General features: G+C 52.0%; 1 protein-coding gene across 1 annotated transcript in view; it reads left to right on the forward strand.

Annotated features, from left to right (window-relative positions):
* Positions 1 to 18,385, forward strand: part of SDK1 (sidekick cell adhesion molecule 1) — a 530,100-nt gene that overhangs the window by 389,131 nt on the left and 122,584 nt on the right. The window contains exons 20-21 of the mRNA XM_040455762.1: positions 40 to 231; positions 2,967 to 3,088. Of these exons, the coding sequence (XP_040311696.1) occupies positions 40 to 231; positions 2,967 to 3,088 (314 nt within the window). The remainder of the gene's footprint in view (positions 1 to 39; positions 232 to 2,966; positions 3,089 to 18,385) is intronic.

Below are 18,385 nucleotides of genomic sequence, written 5' to 3' on the forward strand. Positions count from 1 at the left end.
GCTCCCGGGAGGCCCGGCTAACTCTGTTCTTGCTCCTAGGCTACCAGGTCTCCTGGGAGGTATACGGCAGGAACGGCTCCCGGCTCACCCACACCCTCAACAGCACGACTCGTGAATACAAAATTCAAGGACTGTCCTCGCTCACCACCTACACCATCGACGTGGCTGCCGTCACCGCGGCGGGGGCCGGCCTGGCGACCTCGTCCACCATTTCTTCCGGAGTGCCGCCAGGTCAGTAGAGCCCAGCTGCCGCTCGTCTGAGGACGTTGCCCTCAGAGAACGCCGACGCCCGGGGCTGAAGGCAGCTCCGTGTCCCGGCCGCCGGGGACCTTCAAGAGAGGGGTGTCCGCTTCCTGCCGGCGGTGGGGTGGGAAGCGGGCCCTGCGGCCTGAGTCAGCCCCGTCTGCCAGCGCCTGCTGTCGGGTGGGAGGGTGGGGCGTGGGGGGGATCCCCCCCCCCCGGGGAGCCAGCTGGCCGCGCGGTGCGGCCCTCCAGGGAGACGGTAGTCGGGGCCTGCAGGGAAGACGGTGAGAGATGTGGGTGTGGAAACCGAGAACAGGAAGCATGAAACTTCATTCCCCGAACTACACAATGGAGACTTGGGTGGAGATAAGACGAAGGAGTTGGAGGAGGTGGCAGGGGAGGAAAAGATCTTGCAGACAGAGGGAGAGGCAGACGCGTCCCCAGGCGCCGGGGACTCAATTATCTCCCCGAACATGCAGCACGCTCGCTCCAGCCTTGGAGAATGGCACTCAACTCTTTTCTCTCTAATCTTAAAGTTTCTGTTCAAAATACATGTTTTTCCTGGGAATTCACAAACACAAGTGAACGCGGGAAAGTGCTGTGGGCTCTCGGTTCGACTGTAATTCCAGCTGTCAGTCTCTGGCCACTCACAAGATGCCAGTTTGCCTCGTGTTGGCTGGTCTTCGAGGGTTAGTCCCTGAAGCCCCCTCTGAAGTCTGCACGTCCCCCCATCGTGCCCTCCGCCTCCCTCTGCCTCCCACTCCGTGTTCACACCCAGCCGCTTTCTTGGAAGGGGGACACGCGCAATCCGGAAGGGACGCAAAGCAAATAAAATGGATAGAGTAAAAAAAGAAATCCGCCCAGGAAACAGTGCATTCTCCTCACAGGGGCCACGTTCACGAGAGAGCTCGGCAGCCGCCACTCCCAGTTGGGTGCGATGAAGGAGGAGGGCACGGTGTCTCCTCTCCTCTGAGCAGTGTGACCTCGTAGGACGCTCTCTAGAGGCCAGTGGCCACCCGCTCTGCCAGCTGGGCAGGTGTCCCCAAGCCAGTCTCTGTCCCCAGATACATGATCACTGCACCCTCTCTCTGAGGTGGCGGGTCGGCACGGCCACCCACAGTGTATCCCAGGGACTTTTGGGGCCCGCGGATGCGGGGCGGGACTGGAGGATTTGCCTCTGCAGCAGGTGCTCAGGTGGTCGGGGACCACGCTTCCAGGCAGTCCGGTGTCTCTTAAAGGCGTTTACAAAATGAGTTTGCTTTTTGAAAGAGAGCGGTCTTTGACTGCCAGAAAGATTCGTTTCTTCGCCATCAACAGCCCGTTCCCACAGCACACGTTTAAGATACTGTTAACGCCCTAATAACCAGCGATGATGGCGGGACGCTGGATGTGTGAGAATTGTCTCACGCTCAGCGACGGACGGCGACTTGGGGAGCATCACCACATGTAACCAGGTCCCCCTGGGTCGGCTCGGGCACCTTACGGACCTCCGGAGGCACCACGGAGAGAGAACTCGCAGGGAGAGGGCCCCGCTGTGCCAAGTTAACCTTGGTGAACTCACCTGCAGCTGGACACGGGTCCAGGGCCTGGAGATCTGTCTGGAAGCAAACTCACACCCACCGTCACATCACGCTGGAGGACTGTGCTCCGCTTCCTGCACTTCAAGCTCACAGCCACTAAATGTCTGGAGCACCACATAAAGAGTCCAGCGAGCTGAGAAATACAAAGACAAGAGTCACTTGTCCTTCGATTTAAACATTTCCTGCTTCAGAGTCATGAAACTAGACACAGAAAGGACCCTTGAGGTCCTGAGGACCCTTCCTGTGCCAGTGCTGTCCTGACCGCTCACACGGCCTTACTGTCCCCATGCGCGTCCCGGTTTGCAGCCCCCTGCCCCCTCCCCGCCGGCGCGACATGTTCCTCGGACACGGCGCGGGCTGCCCACCGCCTCTGCTGCCTGCATGGCGTCCTTGTCGGCTTCACCCCATCCCCCTATCCTCCCCTTTTTTGCTGCCCAGATAAGAGCCCATATTTCAGACTCACGGTATCCCGCTTCTGAGCGGGACCGGCTCTCTGGGGGAGCAGCCTGCCCGAGGGTCTCCACTCGGTGAGTAGGCCAAAGACCCACCTAACCTCCCAGGGTGGGAGTGTGTCTCCCCCCCCCATTTCGTTGCTGGAGCAACTGAACTCAGAGTGGGGAGAGCCTTGCATTTTCACCCGAATGTGGTTGTCTTGGAAACCGGACCCGGGAGCCTAAGGCTCAGGACCCCGCGCACTTGGCAGCGATACACGGCACCTGCTGTCTTCCGCCCGCCCCGCTCCGCTTGCCCCGACTTCACGGTCCTCACCAGAGAGACGGTGGGTGTTTGGTCTCTGTGCTCTTTCTGGGGCCAGGAAGAATGACATCCGCTCACGCTTACTTCCCTCAGCCTGTAGCTGTTAATTACCGGCTGTGCACAGACACGAGTAAGTCCCACCTTCCGAGTTTATCGTCTGGGGCCGCGTGTGTCCTCGCCCCACTGCAGAGGCCGTGGGGCCTGATGGGCGGCCCTAGGAAAGTAAGGATCGTGCTGGGGTCACGTCCCGGGGAAGCAGTGCCTCTCGCTTAGGGGTATTGAAAGCAAATCTGGGCGTCTTGAGACCGTGTCCTTGCTGACACATTTGATGCGTTTCCTAAGCTCTCAGAACCTCGCCTGTCCATGTTTTCTGTCCTTTCTGTCTAGAGCTCCCTGGTGCCCCGTCCAACCTGGTCATTTCCAACATCAGCCCCCGCTCAGCCACACTTCAGTTCCGCCCCGGCTACGACGGGAAGACATCCATCTCCAGGTGGATCGTAGAGGGACAGGTACGCACTCGCGGAAGCGGACGGAGGGCTTTCCAGAGAGCCACACGGGGGCCTGCGTGTGGCGGTGGGAGACTCTGAAGAATGACCGGTCAGTAGCGCGGTGACCCTCGGGACAGCGGTTGGGGAGGTGGTCGTGTTTGCAGGACAAGAGACTGGAGACGACAGGCTGCTGGGGGCAGGATGTGGACGGACACGGGAGATAGGGACGTGAGCCTGCGGGCCACGGAAGGAGTGATTGCCAGTGCTCACATTCAAGTTTTGGCTCCAAACAGGTACCCAATTGGATAGCATCCTTGATTTATTTCTTTTTAATTCCATGTAACAATTAGCCACCAAATGTACGCGTGCGTGAATACGTGCCGTGAGGACAGCATGCTTGTCCCAGGCAGTAAAACGAAAAGGAGGGGTTTCTGTCTTGAGAGAAAGACGCTCAGGGTGCTGGGAAAGGAACGTGCACATCGCAGTGGAGGACCCAGCAGGGAGGCCTGAGGGCAGGTCCCACGGGGTCCCGGAGACGGGGGTAGTGCCACACAGGCCACGTGTCCCAGCAAGAACAGGAGGTAAAAAGCTAAAGAGACAAGCGATGGGAACAGCAACGTCTCCGGACCGTTCTTGTCTGCAGGAACGTCCCAGCGACACTCATAGCTGTGCTTCTGCCCTCTTGCGAGATAAGTCACTCCTGCAAATTGGCCGTCGATCAGGGAACAGATTCCATTCAGATCCTCCAAGCTTTCGCTAAGCAACTATTTCCGAAAACCTCTGCAGGATTCTGGAAGCCCAAACCTGCTCGTCGGGACTCATCGATAAATGAGACCACAACAATTATTTCCTTAGGAAATAAAGTCCCCCCCCCCCCCCACGTCAAGTTGAAAATAGCAGGTCCCCAGTGAATGGGAATCAAGATGATGAAAGCGAACTTTAAAATACGCAGAAGAAATTATGGGAGAAAATCACTCTATCTCATGAAAACCAATTCTAGGTCTCAAGGTCCCTCAGAAATAGCTGGGCAAGGCCTGCGGGAGCACGTGGTGCCCTCTGTATCACTGCCCACGGGAGGGCTGCACCCCGGGGATGCCACGGATGCAGGTCTCCCAGCTTTAGGCCTGCGCGTGAGGCTCGGCGGGGCCACAGGGATGTGGTGGCTCACCGGACGGAGGCTTCGCTTCATGCCTCTGGGGCCAGCGGGGATCACAGTGCTCTGTCCATATTCTGTCTACCAGAATTCAGTCGCATGGCTCCAGTTTAACGTGAGGGGGTCTGGGACGGCTCTCGGTGTGCCCGAGAGGAGGAAATGATGTGGTGGACACAGAGCAGTTTCTCTGCCACAGGACATTTGCTCAGTACTGCTGTCCCACGACCACGTCTTTAATTTTAACATAAAAAATTTTAAACATACCGGAGAGGAAAGACGGTAACACAGTGAACTCCCATATACCCATGACCTAGACTCATCTGTTCTATTACCTAGATTCATCTAGTCCCCCTCTTTATTGTTGCTGAGCTAGGGTTTTTTTAATGCTTTTATGTCATAAAATGCAGCTATGAAAAATAATGGTAAAGATTATGTTTGTTGACTTACTGACATAGAAAGGTGTTCCCGTACATATTATTTAATGTAAACGAGCAGATCAAAGGTAGTAGGAGTTGTATTGTGTGAAGTCATTTATGCAGAATTATGTGGTCATGTTTGTGTATGGAATGGTAATGTTCGCAGCTAATCTGGTTAGGCAGTTTGACTTCTTTATATACCCATAGATACACATATACATAATTACACACACATACACACGCACACATCTATCCATTATCATCACTCCCCCCCACCAGTTTCATTGGGATGTAATTAGCATATGTCACTGTCTGAGTTTAAGGTGTACAATGTGCTGATTTGATTCAGCTTACAGCGTTTTAAAGCTCAGACCACACACTGTTTCCCCGCCAGATTTCTAGCACATGTCTCTAAAGTGTAGGTGCGTGTAACTATTATGTGGATGAATTTCATGAACATGATGTTGAGCAAAGGAAGCCAGACTTGTGTTTCGAGTATATAATGTTTGATTCCACATATGTAAAGTTCCAGAACAAGAAGAAGTACTTTTTGGGATTGGAATCCTGGCTCCCCTTGGAGTCTTACAGTTCCATTGGGGGACAGCAGGGCTGGAGCCCCCATAATGCTGCTGGTGTCGCTCGGTCTGGAGTTGGGCTCCATACGTGTGTTCATCTTGTGTGTGCGCCCGTGCTTGGTGCACTTGTGTGCATGTCTGTATTTCCTTTGATAAAAACTTTACATTAAAATGTGGATACTTGCGGGGTGCCTGGGTGGCTCAGTCAGTTAAGCATCGATTCTTGATTTTTGGTTCAGGTCATGATCTCACGGTCATGAGATCGAGCCCCACATTGGGCTCTTTGCTGACAGCATGGAGCCTGCTTGGGATTCTCTCTCTCCCTCTGTCTCTGCCAGGAGCTCTTGCAAGCTTATTCACGCGCGCTCTCTCTCTCAAAATAAATAAATAAACTTAAAAAAATAAAGCCTTTAAAAAAATAAAAGTAAAATATAGATACTTGCAGTATTATAATTCAGTTATCACACCTGATAAGGTTAATTAAAAATTCCTCATTATCATCTAATAATCAGTCCATGTTCAAATTTCCCAAGAATGTCTTTTTACTATAGTTTTGATGAAAAACAAGATCCACACAGACTTGACAGTATGCATTTGGTTGTCATGACTCTTAAATTGTTTAAAGAAATTCCTTAATAGTTTTATCAGGGTTTAATTGGCATACAATAAACTGGATATTTCTAGACCGTACCGTTTGGTAAGTTTTGACTTAGTTGTACGTATTCTTCTGAATACGAAACCCTCACCATGGTCAAGTTGATGAGCAAACCCATGACCCCTAGAAGTTTCCGTGCGCCCTTTATGACCCCTGGCACTCTTCCTCCTCCCCGCTGCACATCCCCAGCAAGGGTGAGTCTGCCTTCTGTCTCTGCAGGTTTGGACCCTTCATCTAGAGCCCTCCTGTGGTACCATGCCAGTGCCTCGTGGACGAGTCCCAGGCAGCTGTCGCCTGGGTGTCCCACGCTGGAGGGACACGTTTCACCTCCCTGTGCTGTCACTTGTTCCTTGGCCCCATGTCTCCTGCACACTGGAAGTTCACCCCAAAACCCTGACCAGCGTATCCTCGGGGATGCATTCCAACACCCCCAATGGACCCCTGGAACTGGGGCAGTGCCGACCCCTGTATATGTTGTGTTTTTCCCTAGATGTACATACTTACGATGAAGTCTAATTTATAAATTCGGTGCAGTCAGACACGAACAACAGTAACTAACAGTAAAATAGAACAATTATAACAATTCATTGAAGGAAAAGTCATGTGAATGTGGACTGTCTCCCAAAACACCTGACCACACCAACCCACCTCCCCCCGCCCCTCCCCCCCCGCCACTCTGGGTGGTCACTGGAGGTGTAAGATGCCCCAGGACCGGATGGAAGCAGGAATGATGGAGCCAGGCATAACCGTGGACGAGGGCAGACTGCTGTGGATTTCCCCTTGTGCGGCCGGTCACCTCACATGGCAGCCGGGACACACAGTGGCCCCCGTCCCGCCCTCGGGGACACCAGACTGACGGGCAGCCTGTCCCTGTGCTCGTGCGTCCCCGTCAGCCTCCTAGTTAGCAGTCTCAGCCGTCGAGGGCCTGCCCTGAAATCAGTATTCCATTAAGATCTTTAACGGTTTTCTCTCATCTGAAAAGAAGCACGTCCCTTGTCCGTCCCTCAGGCAGGTCTGTCACCCTGAATGCAGGATAAGTGCCTAGTCCTCTTCCTGAACCCAGTCTCAGTAAGGGACTGGTCCCCCGCTTACTCCCAGTGTGAAACACATCCTTCTCCCTCGTCCCTCCTTTCCTCTTCCCCCTCCCCCTCGCTCCTCCCGTCTTCCCTCTTTCCTCCTCCCTCCCTCCCCCCTGCTGTCACTTTTCCTGAATTATCAATATGAAAGCGTAATTTTTAAAACTGTATTCCGTGCGCTTTCAGTCGCCTTCAGCCCTTATTCTTCTTGAACCTAAACCTGATGCATCTTGGCCACTGGGCAGCCCTTCCTGTTCTGAGCTTCCTCACCTGGAGATCCCAGTCCTTGATGGTATTGTACAGCAGGATGTCCCGGGATCGTCCTGTGCCTTCCTGCCGCACAGCTCCAGCTCAGGTGGAGTCATCCCCACCTGGTTTCCTTTAGGGTCAGATGGCGTTTATAGACGAGAGTCTGGGCACCGAGGGTGGGAGAGGGGTGCTCACTGCCTCCAGCTGGGCATTCTGGGTCTTTTCAGGGTGCAGAGAAAGGAAGCATTATGAGTTCATACTGGTATTTCCACCTCAAATGTAAGATTACTTTAACTTTGAATTTACACTTGAAATAGCTTTACTATAAAATTGTTTTTAGAAAAATTAGCATCATTACTTACTTGCTTTATCCTACTATTATATAAAGAGTTTCAAAAATAGAATTTCAACGGTACGACTCCCAATAAGAGTCCCGAATGCAGTTGAAGTATTTGTCCTTGGACTGGATTATGCTACAACAGATTACAGTCAAAATCCTGAATTCTAAGTTATTTTCTCTGTTTGGTCGAGTCATCAACTTAATACAAAACTAGGCTCACTCATTTCAAGGTCTGGTTTGGCTGTGTTCTTTTTGCTTCAATATTTTCTTTAAATTTTCTTTAAAAATCATTTCCTAAAAAATCTGCTAACACACTGTAAGTTCGATTTTATTTTTGAACGTGTAACTCATTTGCAAGAGCTCAGAGTCAAAACCATAAAAAAGGTATATTCGGAGAAATTTACGTTCCTCTTTCTGTCCCCCCGAAACCCCATATTAGGTTTTCGGTTTATCCTTTTCCGTTTTCCGCAACATAAGCAGCCACACGCGTTTGTGCCCCACCCTCTTACTCCGAACGCAGCAGGCTGCACGCCTCTGTCCCCCTAACAGCAGGTCCGGGAGGCCGCGTGCACCGTCGGGCCTTGGCGCAGACGCAGCTGTCCCCGGTGCCGGTGTGCCAGCGCTGGCTGACTCCGCCGGCGGGGCCCTCCCTTTTCTGCCCTAAGCGATGACCAAAACCCACACGCTCTGTCACGGTTCCATGGGCCAGAGGTCCAGTGTGGGTTTCCTGTGCTAAAATCAGCGTGTCGGCAAGGCTCCGTCCCTGTCCAGAGGCTCCAGAGGAGGATCCGTGTCCTTCCGGTTCAGGGGTTGTCAGAATCCACCTCCTCGTGGTCCTAGAACCCAGCTGACCGTCACCACCCCCGGCTTCCAGCGGCCACCGTGTTCCTGGGCCCGAGGCCCCCCTTCCTGCACCTTCCCAGCCAACCGTGACCGGTCCAGGCTCTCTCGTTTCTCGACTCCTCCTCCTCCTCCTCCCATCTCCTGACTGTGACCACCCTCCTGTCCCCCTCTGCCACTTGGAAGTACTCGGGTGAATAGACTAGACCCATTCAGATAATCCAGGATAATCTCCCTATTTCAAGGTTCTTAACCTTAATCACATCCACAGAGTCCCTTTCGCCCGGTCAGGTAACATACGCACAGGTCCCAGGAATGACGGTGTGGGATTCCCCGGGGTGGGGGTGTTATTCTGCACTAAGGTGGTCTTCAGCCTTTTGCACAACCATCTTGAATTTTGGGGGTGGATTCCTGGGAGCAGACTTACTACATCAGACAGTGACTGTCTGTGTAAATTTTCTGGTCATTAGCAAATCGCCACATTTTGTTGGGACATTTTGTACTCCCATCAGCTGTGTATATAAATTTTCGCCATGCCAAAAAAAAAAAAAAAAAAGAAAGAAAAGAAAAAACCGCGTCTAATTTATCAATCATTTTTGGCATGCTTTTGCATTGTCAGTCAGAGAAAGGTCTTCCCCACTCTCTGGCGATAAAGGAACTCACCTCACTTTCTGCCGCCACTGTCCGACTTGCTCTTTCGCATTTAGCTCCCCAAGCGCTTGGAATTTGTCCTTATGTGTGGAGTGAGGTATGAATCCATTTTTATAATTTTGCAAATAACTCTGTGATTATCTCAGAGCCGTTTAATAAAAAGTTCCCGTGATTTTTTTTTTTTCCTCCTCCTGATTTGTAATATTAAATTCCCATATGCGCTTGGGTTCATTTCTGAACTTTTTATTCTCTTAGTCTGGCTACTCATGCAGTAATCCCACATTCTTTAATTATAGAGGCTTTAAAATGCGTTTTCGTATCTGATAAGGTCTTCCTGACCCCCGCCACTGCACACGCACCGCTTGACTTGTTTCGGATCTTTCTGGCTACTCTTGTCGATGGTGAGTCCTCCGTCCAGGAGCATGATACGTCTTTCCGTTTGTTTAAATCTACTTTTCTCGGCTGTGTTCTCCTTGGCAAAAGCCCTGGGCTCTCTATTCCTACCTTCGCTCTGCTCTGAAAAAGGCAGGAAAATCAAGGGCAGTGAGTGCACCTGAAAACAGCAGTGGAAAGAGTATGGGCTTTGCATCAGGCAGACCTGACGCCCCCCCTTTCCTCACCCTCTCTCCCTGCTCTGTGATGCTGGACGTATTTCTTAAGTTCTTTGTGAGCCTTAATCTCATCTGTGAAATGAGGACAGTAGTACTATTCACAAGATCGCCCTGAGGATTAATTAATGTGTGTGTAATTTTAATTACATTTTTTGACATTCTGCTGGCCTGTAGAATCACAATTGATTTTTGAATATTTTTCTTCTTTTAATGACTGGCTCTAAGCCGCCAGTCTGCCTTATGGCCAGAAACTTTTGAGAATTCTCTTCTTACTTTATTAATTCTATTCCAGTTTTCTACAGAGAAGTCCTGTCATCTGTTCAAAGCGACAGCTTTGTTTCTTCTTTAGAAATCTTTATCTCCTTCCTTTCTCTTTTTTTTTGTTTCTTTTAATGTACTTAATCTATTGTCTTGATGGGGGGGAGGGGAGCTCCTCCCGTAGTGTATTGAATTGGAGCAGTGATAGAACAACGTTTATATTATTACTACCTTTCAAGAAATTCTGTTAAGGTGTTATCAGTTACGACGTGAAAACATTTATGGTTGGTCAGTCATCCCTTTTTATAGCTAGCTGTATTGCATTGAGACTGTTCTGTTCTAAACCTGGTTTGCTAGGAGTTGTTTCCTGGTACTTTAGGATTTTAAAAAATCATTAAGAAGTTTATTTTTATCAAAATATTATTTTGCATCTGTTGAGTCATTTGAGGTTTTTCCTCTGTCGTCTGTCGGTAACAATGTGTGCTGATAGTCTAATGTTCAGCCATCCCAGCGTTGGGATAAACACGACTTGATCACGGTGGCTCTTCCGTTTGGTTTAGTCCAGAGCCAGGATTTTTTGTATTCTTGTTCTTAAGTGAACCTGGCCTTTTCTGGTGGTTGGTTTGGCTTTTAAGATCAATAGTTTATTTTCTCCACAGTTTTCACAAAGACTGGATTGCCCTTCAGGGATGTGAGAGGCAGGGCTGCTGACTCTGAACTTGGGCGTAGACCAGAGAGCCTCAGGGGCGTCTTCCCAAGGCCCTCTTTGTTTCCCAGTCCTGGCTGAGCCTTAGCGAGTGGAGTGTGGGGCGGGGAGGGGATTGCTGTGTGGGTGATAACTTCCCGGGTGGAGCGGTGGGTTAAAAACTACAGGGACCGCAGGGACCACCGCAGGGACCCTGGGCGCTGGGCTCCCAAGGGGACACGGTGATTCGTCCTCTCTATGTCTCCTCCCAGGGCAGCATGGTCTGGGCAGGCTCTGTGCCTTTCCGCAGGGGTCGTGCTCCCCCAGGTCGGTCTGAGAGCATCCCATGTGGCGAAGGTGGACTCCCCGGGTGTGCGCCCTGGGCTGCTGTGCTCCTCGCTGGCTCGGTTTGTAGCTGTCAGTTAAAAGCTTTAGCTGGAGTTCGAGATTGCCCTGAAGTTCGTATTTGCCATTCGCCTCGAAAGTATTGCAGCACTACTAAAAAATTGTAAGAGTACCACAGAGAGCTCCCTTCACTCGGAGACCCCATACAAGTTCACTCCGTTGTCCCAACATGTCCTCGGTGGGAACACATCCAGCCCAGGATGACACTCTGCCCCCGGCTGTCACACTGTCTCCAGTCTCCCTCAACCTGGGTTAGTTCCTCAGCCAGTCCCTGATGTTCATGACCTTAGCAGTGTCAAAGGTTGCAGGCCATTCATTTCCTCCAATACCCCTCAATTCGAGTTTGTAAATTTCTTTAGGATTAGAGTCAGGTTTTCCATTTTTGGTCAGATAGTGGCCGAAGTGGTGCTGGGTTCTTGCCACTGCGTCCTGTTGGGTTTAATAAGACATTGATAGGCCCCATGGCTGGTGGAGTTAATTTAGCTCACACGATTAAAATGGGGTCTGCCGGCTTTCTCCACGGTAGAGCCGCTTTCCTCCTCTTCACAGTGAGTAAGTGTTCTGTGTGGAGGTATTTAGAGACTCTGTGAAAATCTCATTCCCCTTCCTGCTCATATCCACTGGTTTTGTCATCCACTGAAATTTCTTGCTGTCGTTGCTAACGTCGGTCGCTGCCCGGCTCTCCCGCACCGGCGGGGGGAGGCCCTCCCACCTGGTTTTCATGTTCCCCCCATAAGCCCCCGCCGCTCGGAGTACACCCTTGCTTTCTGGCAAAACTAGGTGTTCTAGGTTCATCGTACTGTTTCCTCTTTGTTTTCAGCCCTTTCTCCAAGGAACCTTGGGGCCTTTCAGTGGAGAGTGGTATTTAGAAACCAAGATCTGGGCACCACGTGGGCTCACTGCCACTGGCTGTCACTGTGTCCAGGCCTCCTCAGTGCCCAGAGCTAGGAAATGCACATGCTCAGGTGCACACACACCTACACCTCAGTCTCTTCCTGTGTCTGTCTGTATATGCCGAAAATCGCTAGTTCCCACCAGCACCTCCAAATACAGTTTAGAGCCCCCTGTGTATTCAGGCCGACCCTTTCCACATTGACACTAGCCCTTCTTTGGCTCCCACTAACTTCAGTTATTCACTGATTTGCCAAATCCCCCTAGATGTGGGCCTTCCTCCCAACCGGGTCGGCTGCCAGCTGCCTGGATGTAGGTCCTGGCCCCCCTCCCCCCCCCACCAGCTGCCTTTAAAATTGTAACATGCAAATGTGAGTTAGCAAAATCTAAAGTTAGCCATTATCTCCATCTTCCTCCAGGTGGTACAGGGTTCTAAAATCCCTTCACTCTGAGCCAGTTGTGCTTGTTACTATGTCCAGTATTTCACGTCCACCATGTTTTTCTGTATCCCTAAAGGCTGTAATTATTATGAGCGTCTCCTCCCACAGACAGCACTTGCTTAGATTTTGCGATGGGTTTGGCCACGGCTACATGTCACATTGACATGGGCCTCAAGATATGTCCCTTGCTCCCCGAGCACTTGGCCGGGCATCTAAGAAGACAGCTTTTGTGCCGTATCCAGCCCTGCTCTGGCTTTGGGGGTGGGAGGCTAACCTTCAAGGTTATCTAGTCTGCCATACTGCTAGAACGGGAAGTCCCTGACAAGCATTCTCTCTAAGGTGTCTTAAAATTAACTCAGGAAGCCTAACAATTCTGGTAGTGGTACAGATGGTTGAAACTTGAAAACCAAAAGAGAATTTTTTCCCCCTAAAGTGCATTATCTGAACTGCTTGTGTTTCAGTGTTCCTAAACTGTAAACATTCATCTGTATAAAGAAACCTCGTTCCAAACCCTAGAAGGTAAAGATTAAAGACTTTTCCTGGGCTCCTTAGGACAGAGGACAAGCGATGAGCATTTTACCACTCTGTGCGCTGGGAGCCCCACATCGCTTCCGTCACAGAGCCGGCGTGCCCTTCTCTAGTGACCACTTGGCCACGTGAAGAAGATGCCCTTCTCCTCAAACACCTGGATTGACTCCATCAACAGACCACTACCAAGCTTTATGTCATACTAATCCAGTTTGGGCTGAACGCATTGGACTGGTTCCAAACATACACTGAGTTATCCCAAGAAAATTTCATAATGGTGCAGCAAAGGTTAGCATGAATATCCTTTTTTTTTTTTTTTTTTTTTTGGCCAAACCAATCCTACTTTTATTTGCGACCCGTTCCTACTAACCTCGGAGGCATATAGCAGAGGGTGTGCCTTGAAAAGTGAACCGATGAGCATCTCCTTAAATGCCTTGGCAGACACTTCACCGCTCGGCCAGGGTCCAGTCTTCTGGGAGCTCCAGGCAGAACATACTCAGCTCCACCCACATCACCTGCTAACACTCACACGGCCCCTCCAGGGGAAGAGCAGGTCTGCAGCCCCTCCTCTCGCTCTCACGGCCAGGACTCTGGCCACGAGATCTTTCCAGAAACCCCATCCTGACCCTCCCCTCGTGCCACCCTGGGCATTCACCACCTTTCACGGATCACCTCCGACTCACGCCCCAGGAAAGGCCATGGACAAGTTCGCCAGGAATACGTGGTGCCCAGATGAAATGGTCGGTGACCTGGGGACAGATGGCACAGGCTTGGGGGTCAGAGAGCCTGGACCTTGAATCCTAGCTCTACCCATCCCAGCCGGTGGCTGCAGGCAGGCCACCCAGCGCTGGCTCTTTGTCTGTAAAACAGATATTCCTACCCATCTTGAGGGGTTGCCAGAGAATACGAACGCTTTGTCATACTTACTTCTCTAAGACACACGTGCCTCTGCTCTCTAGGCAAGAGGCACTTTACAAATGAAATCTCTTCCGGGTACCTGCCAGCCTGCAGGCGTGTCCCTGACCTGTGCCCCTGACTTTCGTCTGTACTGCCCGCCCACGTGGTGTTCCCTCCATGAAGCCTCGCTTCAGCTGGCCCAGCTGCTTCTGCAAAAACATCTCGGTGGGTTCCCTAGGCCAGCCAGGCTCCAACTTTCCTAAACTCAGAACAACAGGGCCCTCGAGACTATAGCTGGAATAGGAGAAAGCTTCTGGAACATTCTTCACCTAATTCTCTTTGGGCGGATGCAAGCTGAGCCCAGGCTTTCTATGCTGTGAGACTCCAGCATCCCCTCTCACAGCTGCTCTGTGCCTGGTGGGGGGCCTGAGTTCAGAGAGGAAAGAGACGCAGGAACACTGGGTCCAGTGAGAAGTCGGCCACTCAACGACATACCACACGGGAAGCAGGGGACGAGTTCCTAGGGGGCCCCGGGTGCCAGCAGAACACGGGAAGGAGAGACTTCACCCATTCAGGCGGTGGCAGAGGCCCGGGAAGGAGATGGCGTCTGCACCCTGACTCGAGGAACCAGGAAGGTGGGTCGTGGCAGGCGACGGCCGAGCGGCCTTCCAGGTGTGAGGATTTGGGTCTTACCAAACACTTTGTGGCAGGAGAGCATCGTTTTCTTCCCTTTGACCCACTTCTCAGTCATACGGTCTTTGCAGAAAAGTTTCCTTTAGATTCTGACTGCTTTTAAAGCGCACCGGGAGGCTCGTATTACTTGGCGTTATCTTCAGTGAATTATGGGATAAAAGATCCTCGGAGCAATGCATTGAAGGGCCGCGTGATAAGCTGATGCTCAGATGTGGGTTCAAGTTGTAGAAAGCAACTTCTATAGGTATTTCTCGTTCGGTAACGCTTTGCTTAATTAGTAACCTTTGACTGCAGAGCGAGCAAAACACCTCTTCCCCTGTTTCTACGCATAGAAGGGGAAAATGCAAATGTTCTATGTTCTCATTTGCCGCTCCGTTCCTGCTTGCCTTCTCGGCACCCCTGCCGACCCCTGCCGTCTGCAGCCATTTGCTGTGCTCTAATAGCCAAAATAACGTCTAGTTTTCTCAAAAGGTTGCTTCGAGCAGGTCCCCTGTACTGAAGACGCTGGTGGTACAGATAAAGCTGTTTCCATCCCGAAAACGGGGAGGGGAGAAGAGCCCACTTAGTGCTTATTTGTGCATAATAGTACCATTTTCTTAAAAGGAACTGTTGTAGAGAGTGTTACGGGCTAATAAAATAAAGCACGCGCCTGCCGACTGCGGTCTCCCGGTAACTAAAGACTAGCGGAGACGGAACAGGTGGGGCATCAGGGATGCCCCAGGTGGCCCCGGTGTCCACGGCAGTGGCACGTGGAGAGACGTCCCTGGAAGAATCTGAGGTGCCGAGCGAGGTTCTCTGCTTCCCGGGGCACTTGCTGCCGAGGGACTGGATCTCGGGCTGGCGAGGGGACGGCCAGGCTTCGTTTTCTTTCCCGTTGGCTGGCGGGCTCACCTGTGAGCGCGGCTCCCCAGGCGAGCATATCCCAGCCTGCCGAGCCACGGCCTCTCTCAGCGAATCTCTGCTAGCGGCGAGCTGCAGGGAAAATGTCCAGGTGGACGAGCGCGTCGACGTTCTCTTAAGCCGATGCCCGCGCAGCCCCGGTGTTTCCCTTCGTGCCCACGCTGCCCGGGGCTTTAGGCCAAGCGTGACCTGAGAATTCTGGGAGCGTAGCTCTTCGCCACTCCCTTCAGCTGGATTTGCCTCCGTCTGCACCTTTGGCCACTCCTTGTGGTCGAGTCCTTGCCACGCCTGTGCTCTGCCGAACCGTAGCCTCTGGGGAAGATACAGCCCTGACTCTGACAAATAGGAGAGAGACTGATGTCCAGCCGTGCAGGGGAAGCAGACGGCTGCAGGCCTCAGAGGAGGCTGAGGTTTTTTAAAAATGTTTTAATGATTATTTATTTTTGAGAGAGACAGAGAGACAGAGAGAGAGCATGAGCAGGGGAGGGGCAGAGAGAGAGAGGGAGACACAGAATCGGAAGCAGGCTCCAGGCTCTGAGCTGTCAGCAAGAGGCCAACGCGGGGCTCAAACCCATGAACCACGAGATTATGACATAGGCCGAAGTCGGATGTTTAACCGACTGAGCCACCCAGGTGCCTGGAGGAGGCTGAATTTATGAAGACGTTGCATTTGAAAGTAGGAGTTGTGTACTGTTTTCAGCGTCTTCTTCCCTTTAAGAGCCCACCCGAATGTTAAAGAGCAAACCTGGAAATATGGAGGCTGAGAGAGATACTAGGATTTTGCAATAAAATACTTAGAGCTGGAGCTTTGCCCTTGACCTTTGTAGGATGGGCAGGACAGGTAAGGACCTGTGGGGTCCGTATGGCCGGAGGCCAGACCAGGAAGGGACAGGCTGACTGGCAGAGCCAAAGCAGGAGCGTAGGCGCATTGGTGACAAGCCAGGCTCCAGGCTGATGGGCGTAGGGGAGTCCGCAGCGCTGGCTGGCGGCCGACTGTGGTCACCGGCACCCTGCTGCGTGGTGGGAGTAGCAGTGCATTGAAAGCATGGCACTCACACTTATTAAGCACTTAGTAAATGGAAGCACATCATCAAAATAATCAAGGCAAACGTTTGAGGAAAGACTGCGTTCCTGGGGAGGCCCCGTGGCGAGGATGCAGGGCCACACCCGGAAACACCTGGAAAGTCAGGCAGGCCCAGGCCAGAGTGGGCCCGGGGCCCAGGCGAGCTCAGGGCGGGAGGTACTCCGTGCCCAGAGAACCGAGGAGGGCTGAGTCCCCTGTGACGTGGGGCCTGCAGTCGGGAAAAGGCCCAAGCTCCTGGCGTTGGCAGGCAGCCCGGGCTCGAGCGCCCAGAGGGTCAGCTGGGGGTCAAGCCGCCGGTACTTAGAACTCACTCACGAGCAACCTAAATCCATGCTTGAAAAATGTTAAGTCCGGCAATCCCTGGCCTCCTTTTCCTGGTATAAATTATGCCACGAACGGCAAGGGGGCTCCCCCGCCAGCCCTCGGTGGCTCCCAGCTTCCTCCGGCCTGAAGGGCACGGGCCACCTGAGTGCACAGAGGGACTACCTATTCCGCACCCATTATCCAAAGCAGCCGGGGTACCGGGCTCCAAGTCCTAACCTGGGGGGGGGGGGGCGGTGAGGCAGACGGGCCAAGAGGGCCCAGAGCCTCTCCCCCTGTTCCGTTCCCACAGAAAGGTTCTTCTTGGTTTGTTACGCGGTCACAGGGTCCCCAGAGACCGAACGTAAGCTCGGCGAGACCGGGCATCTTGTCTGTCCTGTTGTGGCCGCTCACCTGGGACCCAGGCAGGCTGGCTGCGTGGGAGTAGGGTGCCCGGAAAGGCTGCGGGGGCAGGTCACCACACAAGCGCCTACTCGTGGGCAGAGCCTCCGTGTTCTCGCGGCGTTTCCTGTCCTTACCTAACCATCCACCTGGCTCCTGTCATCTCTTCCAGCATGTCCCGTCTGCAGCAGGGTCACAGGCCAGACGTTTTTTGCCTCATCGCTCGGAGATCTGTAGGTGGGGACTTGTAATCACTAATTATATCTCCCCCTTCCCTCATTAGGGATGGAGGTTAGAGCCGTTTGTGGCCCTTCTCAGGCGTATCTGTCAGCAGCTCAGCTGTAATAAACTCTGACTAGTTGAATTTCTTTCTCATAATAGGAAGAAAAAGAGTGACATTAGTTCTAAATTGTCTGTAGAGTATGCAAAGGAGGGCTGTCACCAGTTCTAATGGCTCCTTCAACAATGACGCAGTCACCTGCGTAATGTGCCAAGATGGGCCCCTCTTTGTTCCGGGACAACGTGTCTGGCTCAGCGTTGAGGCGCAGCCGTGCTAGGTGACTGCGACGTCACTCGCGGATATTTCAAAGTGTTTATTGTTTGCTTGGTTGTGCCTGATGACACCCTGACAATGACTTTTCTCCCTTATTTCTTGACCAGCCTGGGAAATCCATACAAGATGAACGGCTTGAACCAGCCTTCTTGTTCATTAGTCTATCGGATCCTTTTAGGTCCTATTACGGGACTTTTATTTATTTTTTTTTTTTAATTTTTTTCAACGTTTTTTATTTATTTTTGGGACAGAGAGAGACAGAGCATGAACGGGGGAGGGGCAGAGAGAGAGGGAGACACAGAATCGGAAACAGGCTCCAGGCTCCGAGCCATCAGCCCAGAGCCCGACGCGGGGCTCGAACTCACGGACCGCGAGATCGTGACCTGGCTGAAGTCGGACGCTTAACCGACTGCGCCACCCAGGCGCCCCATTACGGGACTTTTAAAAATACCACAGAGCAGCACATATCATGGCATCAGTGACGGTGCAGGTAGGAACCTAGGGAAATGTTTTATCATGTCATTTTCCGGAAAGAGAGGTCAACACGTATAGAAATCACAACAGTGAAACCAAATTAAGTTTTACGAGGGTAATATTTTTCTATTCATCTTGAGGACCGCTCTAAACCTTTCGTCCTAATTCTCCTGTTGGATTTTAGGTTCACCCATGTTCCATTTTTTCAGGCACCAGGTTTTATATTTGTGTCATTCAGTCAC

The sequence above is a fragment of the Herpailurus yagouaroundi genome, unplaced genomic scaffold (assembly GCF_014898765.1).
Source record: "Herpailurus yagouaroundi ecotype Mexico unplaced genomic scaffold, PumYag 216, whole genome shotgun sequence".
NCBI classification, from domain to species: Eukaryota; Metazoa; Chordata; class Mammalia; order Carnivora; family Felidae; genus Herpailurus; species Herpailurus yagouaroundi.